Below are 18,381 nucleotides of genomic sequence, written 5' to 3'. Positions count from 1 at the left end.
ATTGTTTTTTCTAGATAGATATTCCTATGCATTTGTTATATTGTTGTTAATGTACTGACATTATCTTGTGCTTATTATAGTGATGTGTATTACCTGCTTATTGTAAATCGCTATGGATTCTAATCGTCTGCTGAATGCCTAAACTGTAAACTGTAAGTACTCTGACAACAGGCACAACGCATATTGCATAACTGGGTGTGGCATGCATTTCGAACTTGTTCCCAAATTTGAGTGGTCCCCAAGTAGACCAGTGCCCTTTAGTAATAATGATAATGCAGCATTTCACTTTTGGATCATCCTACAATAGACTGCATTTTGTAAGCAACCTTCCAAAAATGACATGGCCTTATCTGATGACCCCTTTTTCAGTTGCAAATACATCATTTTTGCTGAGTAATATAGAACCCGTATAGAACATGACACAAAATAATAATAATAATAATAATCATTAGAATCTGCTCAGTCTCTTGGTCTCAGCTATTTATGGCTAGTGAACAAATCTAAATCTAAAATAGGATTTTATATTACTCTCCACAAGACAACACATTCCACGAGACAACGCGTTCCCAAATATGGATAATTTTATGTCAAAAATTATGTAGCACAATATACAGCATTAGTAACTGTTGAAAGTTACATCCTTCAGAAGAGGAGCTCCTAAATTCAACACAATAAGCATTACTGTAGATGAACATTTTGATATAAATACACCCATATAATATGAAATTCATATTTCCAAACATACCAATAACCTCAACACATGCAACTGAATGAAATCTCACAGTCATGAATGTACCCAAATATCAAGTAATGGACACACACTTAAACGGTCCTTATTTTCTCATTCTTGAAGATTCACAATACAAAAAAAATCATCAATGTAGGATACATCCTTACAACATTCTTTACAAGTCCATCCATTCTTTACAAGTCCATCAATGACTTCATAACACACGCAAACACACACACACACACACACACACACACACACACACACACACACACACACACACACACACACACACACACACACACACACACACACACACACACACAGTGTGCTTACATGATTATAACTCTGTCTTGGCGCTCTTATCAAGTCCATCAGAGCCTGTTGCTTTCAAGTCGTTCTTTAGCCATTTGTTGAAAACAGCAATAGGGTCGATATTCCAGTGCTTGTGGAAGGAGATTGGCACCTGGTGAGCTAAGAAGTCTCTGGCATAATCCTCTGGTCGTGCCTGTAAAATAAGAAAAAGGTTTTAATTGCAATCAATCGCAAGCAGGTGTGTTGCACAGTGAGACAACAGCGCTATATAAAGAAACACTCACGGAGGAATATTATCTTCTGTAACGTTTACACCAATTGTTTTAAACTGAGCACTGGCAACTCTAGTCTTGTCAACTTGACAGGGATGAAACAGACATGCATGCCACAGAGATAGACACAGACAGCGTGCAGATCTGAAGACTGGCGGCGTAATAACCTGGTGAAAGAGGGGGCTGTGTGTGACAGGAAGTCCAAGGGCATTGAGGCACATTCCCAACACCATGTCATCAGGAGCATCATTGCTATAGCACTTACAGCCACTATTTAGTAGTCGGACCGCCGCCTCCCTGCTGAACACCATGCTGCAAGAATACAGGCAGAAGGACATTAAACTCTCAAATACCTGGAACACGCCTGAGTCGCGTTAGATTTGAACCACTTTAACCATTATTTTATGCTTTAACTATTGAAAAATAGCAGATATACAAGCTCACAGCGCGGCACCGAGTGCCGCGCTGCGAGCTTGTAGATCTGCTATTTTTGAAAAACCGTGAAAATGTGTGCAAGTCTTTGAATATCTTTGACCCGATCTTTGACCCGACTTCTAAATCCTTCTTCTAAATCATGTTGTTCTCAAACTTTTTCATGTCAAGAACCCCCAAAATTACAGGTACCTGGCCACGGACCCCCATCTCAAAATATGTTGTTCCAGGGACCACCCTGAAGCAAATATTTGAGTTACAAATGTTCGCTTTTAAATAGATATATTCAAAGACTTGCAAAGAATTATCATGATTTTTCAAAAATAGCAGATCTACAAGCTCGCAGCGCGGCACTCGGTGCCGCGCTGTGAGCTTGTATATCTGCTATTTTTCAATAGTTAAAGCAGTCAATAATCCTAGGCCTAAATGGGTTAAACATTTAAATATAGATGAAAAGTCAGGGGATTTAATTTTCATTGTCGTCTTGGGAGCAGGCTTCATGGTGACCCGAAAACAATATCTTCTTTAATTCAGCTCTTTTTACATCGATTTTTGGGGATGCACTTTATTGTGTTATTGAGTATTTCTATAGCGTCTTTCCTGCCTTTCCCACCATTCAAAGCGCTTTACAATACAACACATTTACCCATTCTCACACACTGCAAAGGTAGAGAGATACATCGCTACAAATGACACAGTATATTCATGCAGTAGTACACATTCACAAACTGTTGTTTGTTGATGACACAATGCAAGGCACACAACGTGTTTTGATCAAGGACACTTCCACACATGGCCTTGGCCAGGGATTGAACCAGAAACTTTCCGGCTCACAGAGAGCTGCTTCTTACCTCCTGAGCTACAGTACTGCTGCCCCTCAGTATGTATTGTGTGCGTCATACTTAGGGCTGTCACAATTATTACATAATCGTCTAATCGTGATTATTTGACATTATCGCAATTATTTTGTCATAATCGTCATAATCGTGAATGTTGAAAAATGTCAGAAATAGTGGAAATAGCAGATCGGCTATTTCCACAATCGATGTTATTTTTTAAGTACTAAGTTGTCAAATATGTCAGTAATGTATTTGTATATTTAGGTCATGTGTCATATCTACCATATGCAACTTCAAAGCCTAAAAGCCAAACAGAAATGTAATTATCAACGACGAATAGACAATGAAATCGTTAATCGCCAATTATTTGAGTGACAATTAATCGTCATGTAAAATGTCATATCGTGACAGCCCTAGTCATACTGCGATGATTCCCAAACGGTGTGCCATGAGACAAGTCCAGGGAATCGTGTGACAACCACACATTATTTGTGCAATATATACAACTATATGAAAGGTTATGAATATTTTTTTTTATTTACAATTTGAGTATATTTTCCAATACAGAGGCCAATTCTAAACCCCAAACTATATATAGATTTTCTTTAAGCACTTTCAACCTGCTGTCCCTATTTCCAGTGTCCCCATTGGTGTGCCTTTGGCACAAAGAGTTTGAGAACCACTGTCATACTGTACGTATTGTGCTGTATATTCTTCTATATTGCTTTTATTGGCTATTGATTTTCAGGGAACAACTGAGGAGGGAACAAAATGAGAAAGTGAGAGTGACATGATAGGAGTCAAGCTGAGAGGAAAGCGTTGTTTCAGACTAGTAATACTGTGCAGTTTTGCACAAGGATGAATGTTGATGCGGAGCATCTCGTAAAGAAGGGAGGTAATTACGCCAGAGAATACAATCTTCGGGCTGGCAGAAAATACTGTACATGTCACTCAAAGTGAAAGGGTATCCTTTTTCCACAGGAGAATGCTTTAATAAAAATGGAAACCTGAAGTGGTGTAAAATGTCAAGAGTAATTGATGTTACTCTCAAAGGTAGTCAGAAAAGAATCTGCAGCCTACAGACGCACTTAAAAGGAAAACAGACATTCAGCAATACTTCCTGCATGGAAAATCGGGTCCAATATTGCTTTGACATTAACATTCTGACAGTTACATTTAAATTTTGGAGCATGCATCTTAATCTAGTTCTGCCAATTATGAATGAAACTTCATTCACAGGGCAATTTTTCATCACCAGCCTTGCAGTCCCTCTCCCTCTTTCATTGATATAATCCCAGAGTGGCTGAGCCATGTAACTCACCCTCCACCTCCTGTGATGTAACTGTAGCCCCCCTGGCTCAGCCCATAGCCGTATTTTTCCCCTAGACACACAGGCTCTGAGGGTTCATAACAGCTTAGCAGGACTCGTAGTCTGGGAAGGCTGCAAGAAGCACATATCAAACTCATCATAAACTCATCATTCAGTGATGCCTGTACAGACACAGAGGCACAAACGTGTACACGCGCGCGCACGCACGCACGCGCGCACGCACACGCACACACACACACACACACACACACACACACACACACACACACACACATACTGTACAACGACACAATGACAATCCCTCATGGCACTATCACAAATCCACTGTCACATGGAAAAGCAATCTGCTAGAGATAAAGGGAAATGTTAGATATGTGAAACATCCAATAAATCTATATCCCTTGGATTTCACATATTTTACAGAATGGTGACATTTCACCAAAAATATATTTTCTGTCTAAAAGGATCTTTGTTTGACTTTTTAACATAACTGTCAAGAAAACTACATGAGGATAGTTGGTAAGGACCACTTAGCTTAAGATACAAATGCCTTGGCAAACTGGTCATATATTATAGCATGTAAGAAACCTGATGAGTGTGTCATCGTCCACAATAAGCAGCCAGCTGGTCTTTGGGACAGCGTCGGTAACGTATCGCTTTAGGATTGCAAAGGTTTTCCCACAGTGTCCTGCAAAAGGAGATATGATTTCAACAGAATGCCTTGTTGGAATGAAACGCATATTGACCAAATCATGTATTGTATTTTATGAAGATAAATCATCTTCATAAGTAAAAGTGAAATACTAGCAGACCTTGCACAAAGTATTGATATACTGTATAAAATAACGCTATATCAATAAGTCAAATAAGGTGAAGGCATTCATAATGGCTCAGAGTTAAAATCCTAATAAGTACAAGGCACACCTCTAAAGAAGAGGTACAGGGAAACACGGAAAACAAGCCAATTTACTCATTAATTAGACTTTAACCCCACACTGAACTGATCAAGGACTTTGCTGATTTATGTGCTGCTGTAATAGCTTCATTGAGAAAATTAGAGAAGCTATTATATAATGGCTTTTCTTAAGAGGAGAGTATCTGTGTTTTATCACAGATTATGTAGGACAGGAATTTCATGAAGGCCATAAATGTCATGGCTGCCAGGCCCCCTCAGTTTGACCATATGTCTCTCAAAATATCATATGCAGGCATTGCTCCATTTCCCCCTGCATTGACTTTTGTTGAGATTCTGAATTCTTAACTAACCGACTCCCCATCCCCATCTTCAAACGAGTCCAGTAACTTGTCAGACAAAAATTCAGTCCTTGAGTAATTGAATATTGGTAAATTGTAAATAGTAATATATTATTTTTTTGAAATATGCTGCTAATTTAGCGTGCCCTAGCAACCAGACTATAGTACTTGTCCAACTTTATTCTTTATAGAGTAACCCCAAAAGTTTGCCGGGCTACTTAGTTGCAAAGTTTTGGGGGCACACACTCAAAATGCAAGCACACGATTCCCGATGAAGCCAGTTAATCGACTGGCTTAATCAGGAATCGTGTGCTTGCATTTTGCTAAGAGGTACCGTACGTTGAGATAACTTAATAGTTAATTAATTTCCCCATTGGCTTGAATGGGAAAATGCAAAAATGTCAACCACACTTGCAATTTCCTCAGATTGCATCTTTCTAGTTATTTATTTATCCATTTGTTTGTTTATTTCACTGCTTAATAATGTTCCAGTAAGACTCCCTAATCGGGAGATAAGCGACCCGGCCAGATGGCCATGTCTTGGCCATCTGGCCAGTGATATATATCGATGACATCAGGGATCTTCATATATGGGCATAAAAGCGATCCTGGGGAATACCTATATATGGACTTTTACATAGGTGATGTCACAGGTGACCAACCCATGGACTTTTACATACCGGTAGGTGATGTTACAGGTGACCAACCCATGATTTCACAGGTGACCAACCCATGTACTGACTGACTGACACAGACAGACGGAGACAAGCTGCAACATTTCTCATGGTAAATTAATCAAATCAAACAAAATACATTTCTAGACATGCAAACCAAAAAAAAGGAGGAGAGATGTTGGAGACTAGTTGGGGGTCGGTTTTCAACCCGGGTCCTCGTGCTCACTAGGACAATGTTCTTAAGTCTGGGCACTAACTGGCTGAGCCACCAGGCACCACCCTTGATATGACATCTTGGAGAACTAATAAGGTATGTACGGCATGCTGGGCCCGGGAAGAGCAAAGAACTATTAAAGTATGTGTGGCATGCTGGGCCAGACTGAACAAAATGTTCCGCCACCAGCCTGCAATGAACAGCAGTAGGGTGGAAACTCCTCAACAAGTACAAGCGACGGAGGGAAAGGTACCCATCAGAATCCAAATATCCAGACACCACTCAGCTAGGAGCTAAGACATGGAAATCCCTGGTGGCAACCATCACAAAGAATGCTGAGGCTTACTGTTTTATTTATAAGGCACCTCAAGGTGTTTTTCTCAGAATGTGAATACGAAATAAGTTAGGACACCTTGAAATGCTGACAGGAATAAAAAAATATACATACTTTTTAGAGGCACATCAGACTAGTTCTGCACTATTATTTTGAATTGCAATACTGTAGGTTACTTGGGGATGCTAATAGGATGGGAGGAGTCAGCAGCTCAAAAACAGCATCTCTCATCCAAATGACTGAAAGCTTTTGGCTAAATGATGGGTCTTGGGACCTTCCACATTAAGATAGATATAATTGATGTATAACTTATGATAAGTAACGTAGACCCCATTCATAATTTCTATTCTAGGGCTGGGCAATTAACCGAAAATATATCAAAACCTATATTTAGAACCAATAACCGACTGAAACTTGCTCATTATGGTTAATCAATTAATCAGTATTTCTTATATATCATCAACAAATCGTCATGAACAAATCTCTTTCTAAATCAACGAATAGTATCTATCGGCATGATGCCACACGTTAATTAATTGTAATCGAGTTTATCAGTTTATCACATACAGTACAAATGAGCTATTTGGACCAGAATTATTGGCTATCTTTTCTGGCCCTGACACATGCTGAATTTTCATTTAATAGAATAAAACATCACAAGTCAGGATAAGATCACTTTTACACCATTACGAGTTTCCCCAGAATTGCAGATAGGGTTACTTCAAAGTTCACCCATGGACTATTTAACAATATGGTATAAAACACCTGCTGGCATCCCATTTCTAGTTCTTGCATCACCCTTTCCTCACTTCCTCAAATTGTCTAGATTATTCTAGTTCTATCTGAGGTTTTGCCTCAGAGCATAGGTCTCCACCAGGTCAAGTAGGTTATTGTGGGCCAGCAAAGTTCAGAATTGGCCAGGGTGCTATAAAAGGCAGATGTGAAAAATACTGCAGGTTTTTCCATGGTCTCTATGGAGTGTGCATACAAAGTTTTGCACAGATCGGTGCAATTATAGGTTAAAAACACGAATTGGCCTGTTATAGCATTCATGATTTGAGGCATTTCGTTCAAAACGGAGCACTCCTGCAAAGTTGTGCAAACTTTGGAAGCAAATCTTAGTCAATCAGGATGGAAAATTAAGACGATTGAAGCTCCATGAGGCTGCTAATAAAGTGTAAAATAAAGGGTAAGCTTCCTATCCAAGACGTAAGCAATTTACCCCGAGTGAGAGGACATTATGCTCTGATAATGTCCTGTGTTAGGGGGTGATCGGACGAGGCGAAGCCGAGTCCGATAACCCCCTAACACAGGACATTATCAGAGCATAATGTCCGACCCCGAGTGGTAAATAGCTTTTCTACCACTTTTTCCCATATACATGAAAGAAAACACATAGTTGTAACTTGCAAGGATCTTAAGTTACAATCATTATTGCCTATAAAACTTCCGCCATAACAACAAATAGTGCCACAAACAACATCTTCTACTCACCACCAGATGGCGCCAACTCCATGCTGAGACAGATGTCTAGCTTACGCGACCGAGTATTTCCCGGTGAATCTGTGCGCAAAGGTGGGGGCCGATGGGCAAGGAGGGTTGCGAGCTTATGAGAAACAACTAAAATAAGACCTTAAAACCTGGCGAAAACAGTTGCGTGCATTAGCGCAAATGGAAAACATTCAATTAACTTCTGAAAAGCCTACACGGCCTTTAAACAGCGTGCATACGGTGCATTAGATGAGGATAAATGAAATCATTAAATGGAAATCATTAAATTAACTTCTGAAAAGGCTTCTTCTAAGCCTACACTATATAGCCTACTAAAAACGAGTGAATCTTGCCACACGTGAATAATTGTGGTACAGTGGTTGTAAACAATAACACAGACAATATAAAATCCTTAGTCTAGTTGTGGGAAGAAAAGGATATCATCATCATCATGGCCCCAAATAACTTTTAAATATCTTGCAATTGGAGACGAGTCTCTACTAAATCGGCAAGAGTGCCTCTCATTTTCAATACATAAAGGCTAAGCTATAGAACCTCTCCATCATCAGCAATAGTCAGTGGTGGTGCGTGTCCCCCAGACCCCCACACTCCCAAGCCCCCACCTTTGCGCACAGATTCACCGGGAAATACTCGGTCGCCTAGCTTACAGCTAAGCTAACGTCAGTTAAAAGCACCGTTCCGGCCGTAAATAGAGGCTGTTCGCTTCCAGAAAGGCATAGGTTCAGAGAAAAGGGGCTTTAAAGTTGGCGGATTGCATTGGATCCAAATAAATCGGCGACGATAGTACGCACGTTAGTAAACAAAGGACCGCTGCGACCGTCATTTGTTGGTGGGGGGAAAGGTGTTCCGACCATAGGGTTCCGACTCCCTCCTGAAGTCCCCGGATGCGTTCATCGCGTATTGATCTCGGAAATGTGCCTCATTTGCATGTACATCCGGGCATTTCACACATTCCGGCTATTGTGGCCTCATTTATTACTGTTTTAAGCCAATCACAATCCAGTATTTGAACACGTGACTAGAAAAAGTGGTAGAATTCCACATTTAGAACGCTACTGCGCATGCTTCCATCATCTGAAACGTAATGTGCATGCTCAATGCTCAAATCTTAAAGCGGGCACAAAATGCCCAAATGCGAATGTAGAGTGTATTTCCTTGGCTTCATGCGCTGGTGAGCAACTTTCATTGAAAGGAATAGGTCGGGTGGGGTCATCCGCGCACTAGTTTTTATAGAATTCTATGGTATTTACTGATACTCTGAGGGGGGAATTATTTTTTCTGTGTTTGACCAAGCAGTATGCTGCTCATGTGAGTGCACAGGGGAGCCGTTAGGGCTTAAGTGTCTTGCTCAGGGATATTTGATACAAAGCCTGGATGAGCCAGGCAACAAACTGGGGACCTTCTGATTCCCAGAGAGCTTCTCTCCCTACTGAGCCACTGATTATTCCTGAATTCTAGAGCAAGCCTTGGCTAGAAACAATACAATCATTTAGCACTACAATTGTCTATGGGGATAGAATAGATGAGCTAAAAATGATAATTGATGAATGATAATGATCATGATACCCAAATATGTTCAGCCACGACATAGTCACAACACATGCTTGCCAGATATAACAGTGATTAGAAGAGTGCCATTATGTAATTCTCCTTAATATTATTTTCTTAGACCAAATATTTGTTTGGTGTGAAAACAGAGCAAGATCCTCATGTTTCATTCTTGTATGTCACTTGTCAGTGTTCAGTGTCAAACAACAGCAATGGCAAACAGGGACACAGTTATAAATAATATCTACTGTATTAGCATACACAGGTTGGATGAGAGGGGTGCAACCACCGGCCATTACAGTATATTGACAGCACTTAAAAAGCACTGTTATGTGCTGCTACCAGTGTTTTCCAAGTTAACCGCGTTGCACCGGATGCACCTGGCATAAATTAATGGACTACTTTCATTTATTAGCGTAAGAAATTAAATCCTTTTTTGTAACTTCTTGGTCAATTTATTCATTTTTGTATTAGGCAACTGTGTAATAAGCGGGATAATCAATGGGGAGCTGATCATTATTGAGAAATAAACCCAGACAGGCTGACATGGACCCCGACGTGAAGTGGAGGGGTCTATATCACCCTGAAGGGGTTTATTTCTCAATAATGACCAGCTCCCTGTTGATTATCCCATATTGCCTGTTCAGTGAAACATGGCATGTACAGTGCTTGTGGGTAGGGTGCAACAATGAGATCAATTACCTCTTTCTGTATTAGGTATTCCCAAGTTTATGGTTGGTATAGAGGAATCAGCATGGTCACTGTAGTACTCCAAAAAAGTGGCATCTTTCTCCCAGGTCTTCTTCACCACTGGTACTACAGCACAGCAAAAAGTAAAGGCAAAACTTGAACAACAGATAAACCAAAGAGTCAGCGCAAACTAGATGTACTAATCAGTGAGTACATAAAGGAACATCAATGGACATAAATTAGTTGGAATGCTAGAGTACAATTAATGAGAATTATGTTTAACACGATATACTACGATACCAATGAATGTTCAAGATGACAGTTCAAGATTCAAATCTAGATACCAGATAATCACTGCCATTAGTTATAAACATTAAATTTACATTTGGTGATAATTCTTACATTCCTCTGAGCTACAGCCTCCAATATACATTCTCATTTAGCGGAAATGTATTACCCAGTGCTTCCAAAAGAGAAGAATCAATTAGGATAATTATAAATAACGCTAATTTTAAATGGCAAACAAGGATGCTTTGATATTTGAAGAATAGTGTTAATGTTATATCTTAAGTATATTTGCATCATGAATGATGAAATCTATTTGTCATCATATTAACTAGAAAGGGACGCTCAGTGGAGCACAATTCTCCCTCCATCGTTGTGTCTGTGTGGTGCATGTGATGACATTGTTTTAACGTTGTGGCGAAAGGCTACGACAAAGGATGCATGGGTAATGCCCTGTATCAATTATGTTTGTACAGGGCCAGACAGGGAACACGAATGAGGGAAGGAATGTAAATGACCATCCAGGTTGCGTGAAGTCACATTGCCATGTGTCTTGTGCAGAAAGGTCTGGCCCCAAGCGATGGGCGGGCCACGTTTGCAGAAACCAAAAAGTTAAAGTGGAGCCAATCGGCGTCTGTCAATCACATGGCCCTGAGTGCAAGACGCCGATTGGCTCTTCCACTTTTTGGGTGTTTCTGCAAAACAGCCATTCCAGAATGGTCTGCAGAAGTCACATGATAATGTGAATTCTCACATATTTTTCTGTCAAGGAAGCATAATATAAATCTGCACGAATGCACCTATTGTCGACTGGTTTGCTCGCATTAGTGAATCAATGAAAATATTGCTGCTTTAGCTGAGAAATATTTTGTCATATAAGAGAATAATAGAGCAATTTTTCCCCTTACAAAATAAACAAAAAGAACCATATAGATAAAAGTAGTACTGGTTGGTGGCTAGCATTCTGTGAAACGTTAACACATCACATTATTTTCAGGCCTCTTGATGATCCAAAATATGGCACAATGCAGCTGTAATGCTGAATTCACACCAGCTCACAAAGAAAACATTCATAAAATGCAATAAATTGGGCATGTCCGAGGTTATGACACCCTTGTAAATAAGCGGATTGTACTCTGGTGAGAGCTCCAGTGGTCAAAGCGAGCAGCTGTGCCTGGCTGGGGAGCTCACAGACAGGAAGGAGAACAGACACTTGATGCCAGTCTCTGGCAGCTTGTTTGTAAAGGATTTATTCGCTACACGACTACAACTACAACTGCTAGTCATGGCAACCACACTTTCAATTTCCAATTGCATCTTTCTAGTTAATATTCTCTACGTCCATACAGTGAGTACCCCATACACCTTTTGCTGTGGTGTATATAGTATACTAGTGAGACGCCTCAGGGCGACACGCGACCTCGCCCTAAAGGGCCTTGCCCAATTCTTGGCCATCTGGCCAGTGATGTATATCGGACCAGTTGCACCAGACCCTTGCATGATAGTCAACAATGTGATGTCAGAACATGCCCATACTGTATAAGGGCATTACCAAATATGGGCATTCCCAGATATAATATTGATGACATCGGGACAGAGATCTCCATATATGGGCATAAAACAGACAAGGACGTAATTAATTTGCAAGTGCGACTCGTGATGACATCAGCGATCTCCATATATGGGCATAAAAGGGACATCAAGCCAGAGCGTGATGTCAGAGCACAAAAATCAGCACCTGGTTCTCCAGGTTGCGGGTTGAGCGTGGGGCCAACGACCTCATCCCGCAAAAATACAACATATTTTACGGAAACAGAAAGCAGTGGACTAGCAGTGAGCAAACCCATTGACAGCATGAACTCTCCTGATTAAACACGAAAAGACATCAGAGCAAGGCTAGGAAAGGTGCACTCTGTTTTTGCAAGGCTCCAGCCTATCTGGGAGCCAAAGCAGTACAGCCACAGCCTAAGAACAACTGTACAAAATTAAAGTAAAATCACTGCTGAAGTATGACTCCAGTGACAACACTTCATATGAAAAAGACCAATGCCTTCCACAATGGATGCCTCCGTAAAATCTACCGCATCTTCTGGCCTGAGAAGATCTCAAATAAAGATACGTGGATAACCAGGTGCTCCAATGTTGTGTCGGAAATCAAACGCTGCCGTCTACGATGGCTGAGACATGTGCTCCGAATGACCCAGGATCTAATCCCAAAGATTGCACTAAGATGGTCACCAGCAGAGTCAAGATCGACCCAAAACCACCCGGAGACGAACCTTACATGGGAAGAGGCACAACATGCAGCACAAGACAGTTCCCGATGAAGGCAGATCGTCGAAGACTTATGTCCCACTTGGGACAAAGAAGATTAAGGAGTAGTTTGTCTCAAAGCAATCAAATTTGAGTTTTTCTCAACTTTGCCGCTCCAAATTTGACTGGCTCCCACCCACCACAGAGGAGAAAGCTCTTAATGATTTGAAACTTTCTCAGCATGCGGCTGCGCAAGATTGCTGCTGGTGTGAAATCATCATAATTTCTTCCGCTTAAATCACATTTTTGATTCCATCCTTATAAGGCATGTCCTGCTACAAAAAAGAGTCACAAGAACAACAAAAAAAAAGAAAGAAAAAAAGTATGCACAATAGAATCTTGTGTTAATTAATAAATTACCCAAATAGACCTGTACAATAACAAACACTATGTGTGAATCTATATTTTGGTCAAAGTGGGTCTATACTGGAACTCACTTCTCTCACTGTGAAATTTCTTGCAGGTTTTCACAGCCACAAAAATATCTTCTTCGTTAACAGGGGCTCCCTTCATGAAAAAGCAGAGGGAGGTTAAAACACAAGATGAAAACACTGCACAAGAACATACAGAATTGCAATGGATGCTTTAATACGCATCTGCCATTTGAGGAAATGATTTGCTTTTTCTACTTAGAATGTGAGAAGAAATCAGCAACAGGTGCTGTCAATAGATAACACATGCACCCTGCTCAAGAAATGTCAGGATACCATATGCAAAGCAACAAACCTTGCCACTTATACACTCTATGACAGTTATACTATACTATTTTCTAAAATAGCAAAAATTTACATTCTATAGGCTATTGCAACATGTTGTGAGCTTGTAGATCAATTTTAGAAATGTTTTGCAGTAGACATTTTGGGAAACCTTCACCTATAATGACATGCCCAAAATAGGAATAACACATTGAAAGTGGTTAAGGGAGTAAAATGACGTGGTACAGTAAGTAGAGTGAAAAAATATGTTGGCCCTATCCTTCATGGTGCGGTAAGCCTGATAAATATTCTCAAATGGCCTTCACAGCTGGAACGGATGATAAGGCCCCTAATCTTTAGACATTTCACTTAATCATTAAAATCTAAGATGATAAAAAACATGTAAAAAACAGAGAGCATAATAGATATATACACTAAATGAATATACTATATTTTCTTCTTTTTACGTAAGTCATGATGTTCTTGTGAATACTGCTACCATTGTGTTCTCATTCCATAAAGCCCACTATACAAATGTTATTATTATTATTCCATTGACAGTGCAAAAAGCATTATGGTACCCACACACAGTGGAGGAAGGCTGCTGAGAGTTGTAGCACAGTGCTGGGCTTTAGAAGAGTCCTCTGGCTCAGTGCACAGCTCCGGGACAGCAGTTAGATGTGGCCCTTTCCCATTGTCCCAAATATACAAGGCAACCTGTAGGGATGGAAATTGATGATGCCATGATAACAAGCTCAGCTGGACACACACGTCTTTGTCCTCATTGTAAATATAACAATAATCCTCTTCCTCAGGGAAACTGAAGCCTAGTAGACAGGATAAAGCCTGTTGAGTGCACTTCATGTAAAACCCCATATTAGTGGTGTTCCCCTTTAAGAACTCAAAACATCTACAGAGTGTATGCTGCAACACGACCATTGCAGGAAGTAATGAGATTTCACTTCAAGGTTGGATGAATATCATACTCTTGTTGATGGAACGAATAAATTAGACTTGGCTTAAACGTGACAGACGGGAAAATAGCTTGAGAAATTAATTGAAGAGCTTGAAGCTTTATCAAGACGTTCAAAACAAGGCAGGGCCTAGAGGCAATTGCTTCACGCACATATTATCTTACCTCGTGTTTCAGGTCAATGGTAAAGTCAGATTTAAGTGGCTCATCACGCACTTTGTTTGCAAGCCTGAAATAACAAATCACTGATTGGCACCAATTCCTGATTAAGTAATGCGTATGTAATGTACAGCAAAGCTAAAGCAAACAATGACCGTTAGGGGAGATTAATAAAACTACACACAACCATATGGAAATCAAGAAATCATCAGAGATTATGTACTCACCGCTGAACAAGGCGGATACTTAAGGCCCAACCAGCAGCAAAATCAGGGTACTTGAAGACAGAGGGATTCTCTGCAAAGGCATAGTGATGGATGATTGTTGATTCCTCATCATGGAGGGGCTTACCAAGAAACCACTCCTAATAAATGGAAATAGTGTTATTATCTTTTTCTTTTCTTTTTTTACCGCAGGGTATTTATTAACACATTAAACGCCCACGTGGTGCCCACGCGCCAATCTCTTTGATGTTTACGAGTGCCCAACGACGCGTTGACGTGTTGTACAGTAAACTATACTGTACTGTAGCTACTGTACTTGGCTACCGCGGTGATGAAACAAACTCTATTTCCCAACATGCAGCGCGAAATTACGTCACCCGGACGTGCTGTCTGTCTCGTTGACTTCCTGTTTAGCGGCTGCACAAAAATGCTGTTTTCTCCGGATTCTTTTCCTTTTTTCTTTTTTTCTCAAAACGGTGGCCTCTTCTACCGGCCGTAACACAAACACTGTGGCTTAGAATTGATAAAAAACTGTCCTGACTGAAAGAAAAGATTTTCGCGAAATAAACAGGACATGCTTGGATTACATTTACTCGGATTACTTTTCTCGCCAGTACTTCAAAGGTAGGTAAAATGGCGGGTTGCCATGGGCACCAGCAAATTAAAAGTTGAATAATTCTGGGCACCCGCTGTGTTAAATGTAGTATATCATATAATTACATTTTCATTTTTTTAAAAGGTTTTATGGTTATGATTCACCAGGATCCTGGATGGCTCAATTCTAGGCTTAAAATAATTGACATCAATAGTTTGTAATCTCTATGGGGAAAAATGAATGGCAGATTTTTTAGTGGGACCAGAAAACCATGCCCACTGATGTGCTAGCCTAGTAAACAACCAACTTCCGTAATCCAGTAGGATGGTTTCCGGAAGAGGGCGGGTACGAGGCTACTGATGTGCCCTATTACTAGCCATTCCAATAAGGCTTTTTAACCTTTTTCACCAGAACAGTGCCTTGGTTTTTTCCTATGTTGCAAGTTTTCAGTCACCTACCAAAGAGCACCTTCCCTAAACATTTTTTTTAAAACTTCCGAGCACCCAAACCCTTTTTTCTTCTCATTGACAGGTTTAATGACTGGAGTGGGCACAAATAAATAAAAAATGTGGTTTATGGGTGATTTTAAATCTTCATGGCGAACCATGCTGTGGACATTGGGTCTGTTTTTTTTTTAATCTGTCTTTGTGTGTAGGCTACACACAGTTTTATGTAGTAGGCCTACTCTAGTGACATAGGCGACATAGTACTAGTGTAGACTGTAGAGTAAGATTAGGACCTTTCCAATCTCACAAATTTCTAATTTCAATCAATTACAAAGTTCCTACTGTCCCAGGACTGTCCCAGACACCATATCTTTGTATCTCAGTTGCTATTTTTATTGTCCCCATGACAACAGGACATCCCTTAATTACGAGTGCTGCATGAAATGCTGGGGGAGCATGCTGAGAGCATTGCCCCCCACACCCTTTGCTGAGAGCACTGAAATGAGTTCTGATGAAATAGGGATTTTTAGGAAGGAATTATTATTGGAATGATTTGTGTGAGATATTTTCCTCAATTCACAGTTCATTCTCATTGAATGAATGAACTGTGAAAGCCAATATGATACTTCTAATAGGGCCAATTACTTGCTACTTCCAAAAGCTTCCAACTTCGCTATAGACTTAGAGAGAGAGGGAGAGAGACAGAGACAGAGAAGGCTAGAGAGCATACTCACTTTTCTCCAGTCAAACTTTGTGAGGACCTCAACCAGTTTGGACATTTTTACGTTGGTTTCTTCCTCAAGAAATATAATCCAGGAGGAGTTTTGCCCAAAGGATTTAGAAAAGCTGGGGGAGAACAAAGGAAACAACAAATATCAATTACCTACTAATGGAACATAGATGAACGCACAGAAGCATGTTGTTTTATAATAGACATCAACTTCAATTGTCACATCGGAACTTTACACCACATATAAAGGAGTGGGTGAGATTATTTTGTGAATCCCATGAATTGCAGTTCCATTAAATAAAGTTGCAATGCGATACGAGAGTTCAGTGTATCTACGTAGGTGGTGCGCCTCTTTCCTTTCCTGGCTGTGCTCTAGGTTGGCTCCCACAGTGTCTGTTTGCTTGCCACCAGTTTCGGGTGCCTGACACATGCCCTGCCAGCCTCATTCTTCTCTCTCTCTGACCTTGTCTGGGACCCGTGGTAGGTCCCCCTAGAGGTCCTCGTTTCTGATGTGGACCGCCCATGTGACACCAAGTGCCATTCGTAGCATTCTTGTGTAGACTCTGTCCCAGGCACTTTCCTGCTGTGCTGTGGGTGTCCATGTTTGGGCCCTATACAGCAGTACTGACTACACTATAGCTACAAACAGCCGCCTTGAGGGTTTCTCCCATGTCAGATTTCTACACTCTCCTCATCCCAGTCATGGCATTTCAGGGCCCTACAGGCCTTCAGATCCTGAATTCAACATTTACAACATTTTTATTTTATTTTAAACATAGATGTACAAGGTACAGCGAGCAGGGTGGCTGTACCACTGCCATTTCTAAACGTACTACTTATTAACTGAGAACCAATGTCAACACTATCAACAATCTATCAATTGTATGGTAGGCCTAATCATGCATACAATCTATTCAAAATGGACAGAATCATGATTTATTTATAACATAAATGTGGAAAATGTTTTAAAAATATTTAAAGATAAATGGACATTTAAAAAAAATTAATCAACAGTTTCGTGGACCCCCTGCAGTACCTCCTCGGACCCCCTAGGGGTCGCGGACCCCCTGTTGAAGACCTCTGCTATATAGCCTCAGAGTGTGTATCTTTAATGCTTTGGTGTGTGTTTTTTTAAATCACCTGTGGCTCCAACTTCATAAAGTGATGGAAAACCGTTTCAGATGCCATTTTGGAATCAGATCAAAATGATTAATTGGATATGGACTTATTTATAAGAGCTTGGCCAATAATGTAAATGCTTGGACTACAGGGTGAAAAACTGGGTGATCTTAACCAATAGGCTCGCTCTCACATGAGGACCGTCATGCATCATGGGAAGAAGGATTTACATTGTTAGTAACGATCCGTTCTAGTGACTTAGTATTGATCAATGGACTTAAAATGCACCCTTCACTGATAAAAGAAACCCCACACCATACATTGTTGGAAGACTATTTGTGGATGTTTCTGTTATTCTATTCTGTCCATGTTGTAGGGAGTCTGACTAATATGAACTCATTCACACCTCTGAGTTTTGGAGCACTTACTAAGGCAGCAGAGGAAGAATACTCCAGTCTCCCTCATTATCTGACAGACTGTGAAGAAGCAATACCAGAGGTGGATTCTGAAAGAGACAAAAGAAAACATTCCAACATTCTTCTTGAAACTCGTGTGACCCAGTTGAGATTCTTGAGTCAAATAATTAATCCAGCGCACAGAAGTTAACAACTGGCAAAACTTGAAAATCTTCATCAACTTTCCACTTTCCAGCGAGGAATGCAGAAGGCATGTGAAGGGGTTTCAGTGAAAAGCGGATG

The 18,381-nt window shown here is 40.5% G+C and overlaps 1 protein-coding gene across 1 annotated transcript in view; it reads right to left on the bottom strand.

The window, feature by feature from the left end:
• Positions 1–607: 607 nt before the first annotated feature.
• b3glcta (beta 3-glucosyltransferase a) overlaps positions 608–18,381 on the bottom strand; it is a 74,176-nt gene continuing 56,402 nt past the window's right edge. The window contains exons 5-15 of the mRNA XM_080731346.1: positions 18,112–18,188; positions 16,569–16,680; positions 14,797–14,933; positions 14,576–14,639; positions 14,023–14,154; positions 13,180–13,249; positions 10,157–10,270; positions 4,507–4,606; positions 3,910–4,029; positions 1,485–1,629; positions 608–1,238 (exon numbers count right to left, since the gene is read on the bottom strand). Coding sequence (XP_080587472.1) covers positions 1,071–1,238; positions 1,485–1,629; positions 3,910–4,029; positions 4,507–4,606; positions 10,157–10,270; positions 13,180–13,249; positions 14,023–14,154; positions 14,576–14,639; positions 14,797–14,933; positions 16,569–16,680; positions 18,112–18,188 — 1,239 coding nt within the window. The 3' untranslated portion in view covers positions 608–1,070. The remainder of the gene's footprint in view (positions 1,239–1,484; positions 1,630–3,909; positions 4,030–4,506; positions 4,607–10,156; positions 10,271–13,179; positions 13,250–14,022; positions 14,155–14,575; positions 14,640–14,796; positions 14,934–16,568; positions 16,681–18,111; positions 18,189–18,381) is intronic.

Source organism: Nannobrachium achirus, assembly GCF_963921795.1.
Source record: "Nannobrachium achirus genome assembly, chromosome: 8".
Lineage (NCBI taxonomy): Eukaryota > Metazoa > Chordata > Actinopteri > Myctophiformes > Myctophidae > Nannobrachium > Nannobrachium achirus.
This window is presented reverse-complemented; position numbering and strand designations above follow the sequence as displayed.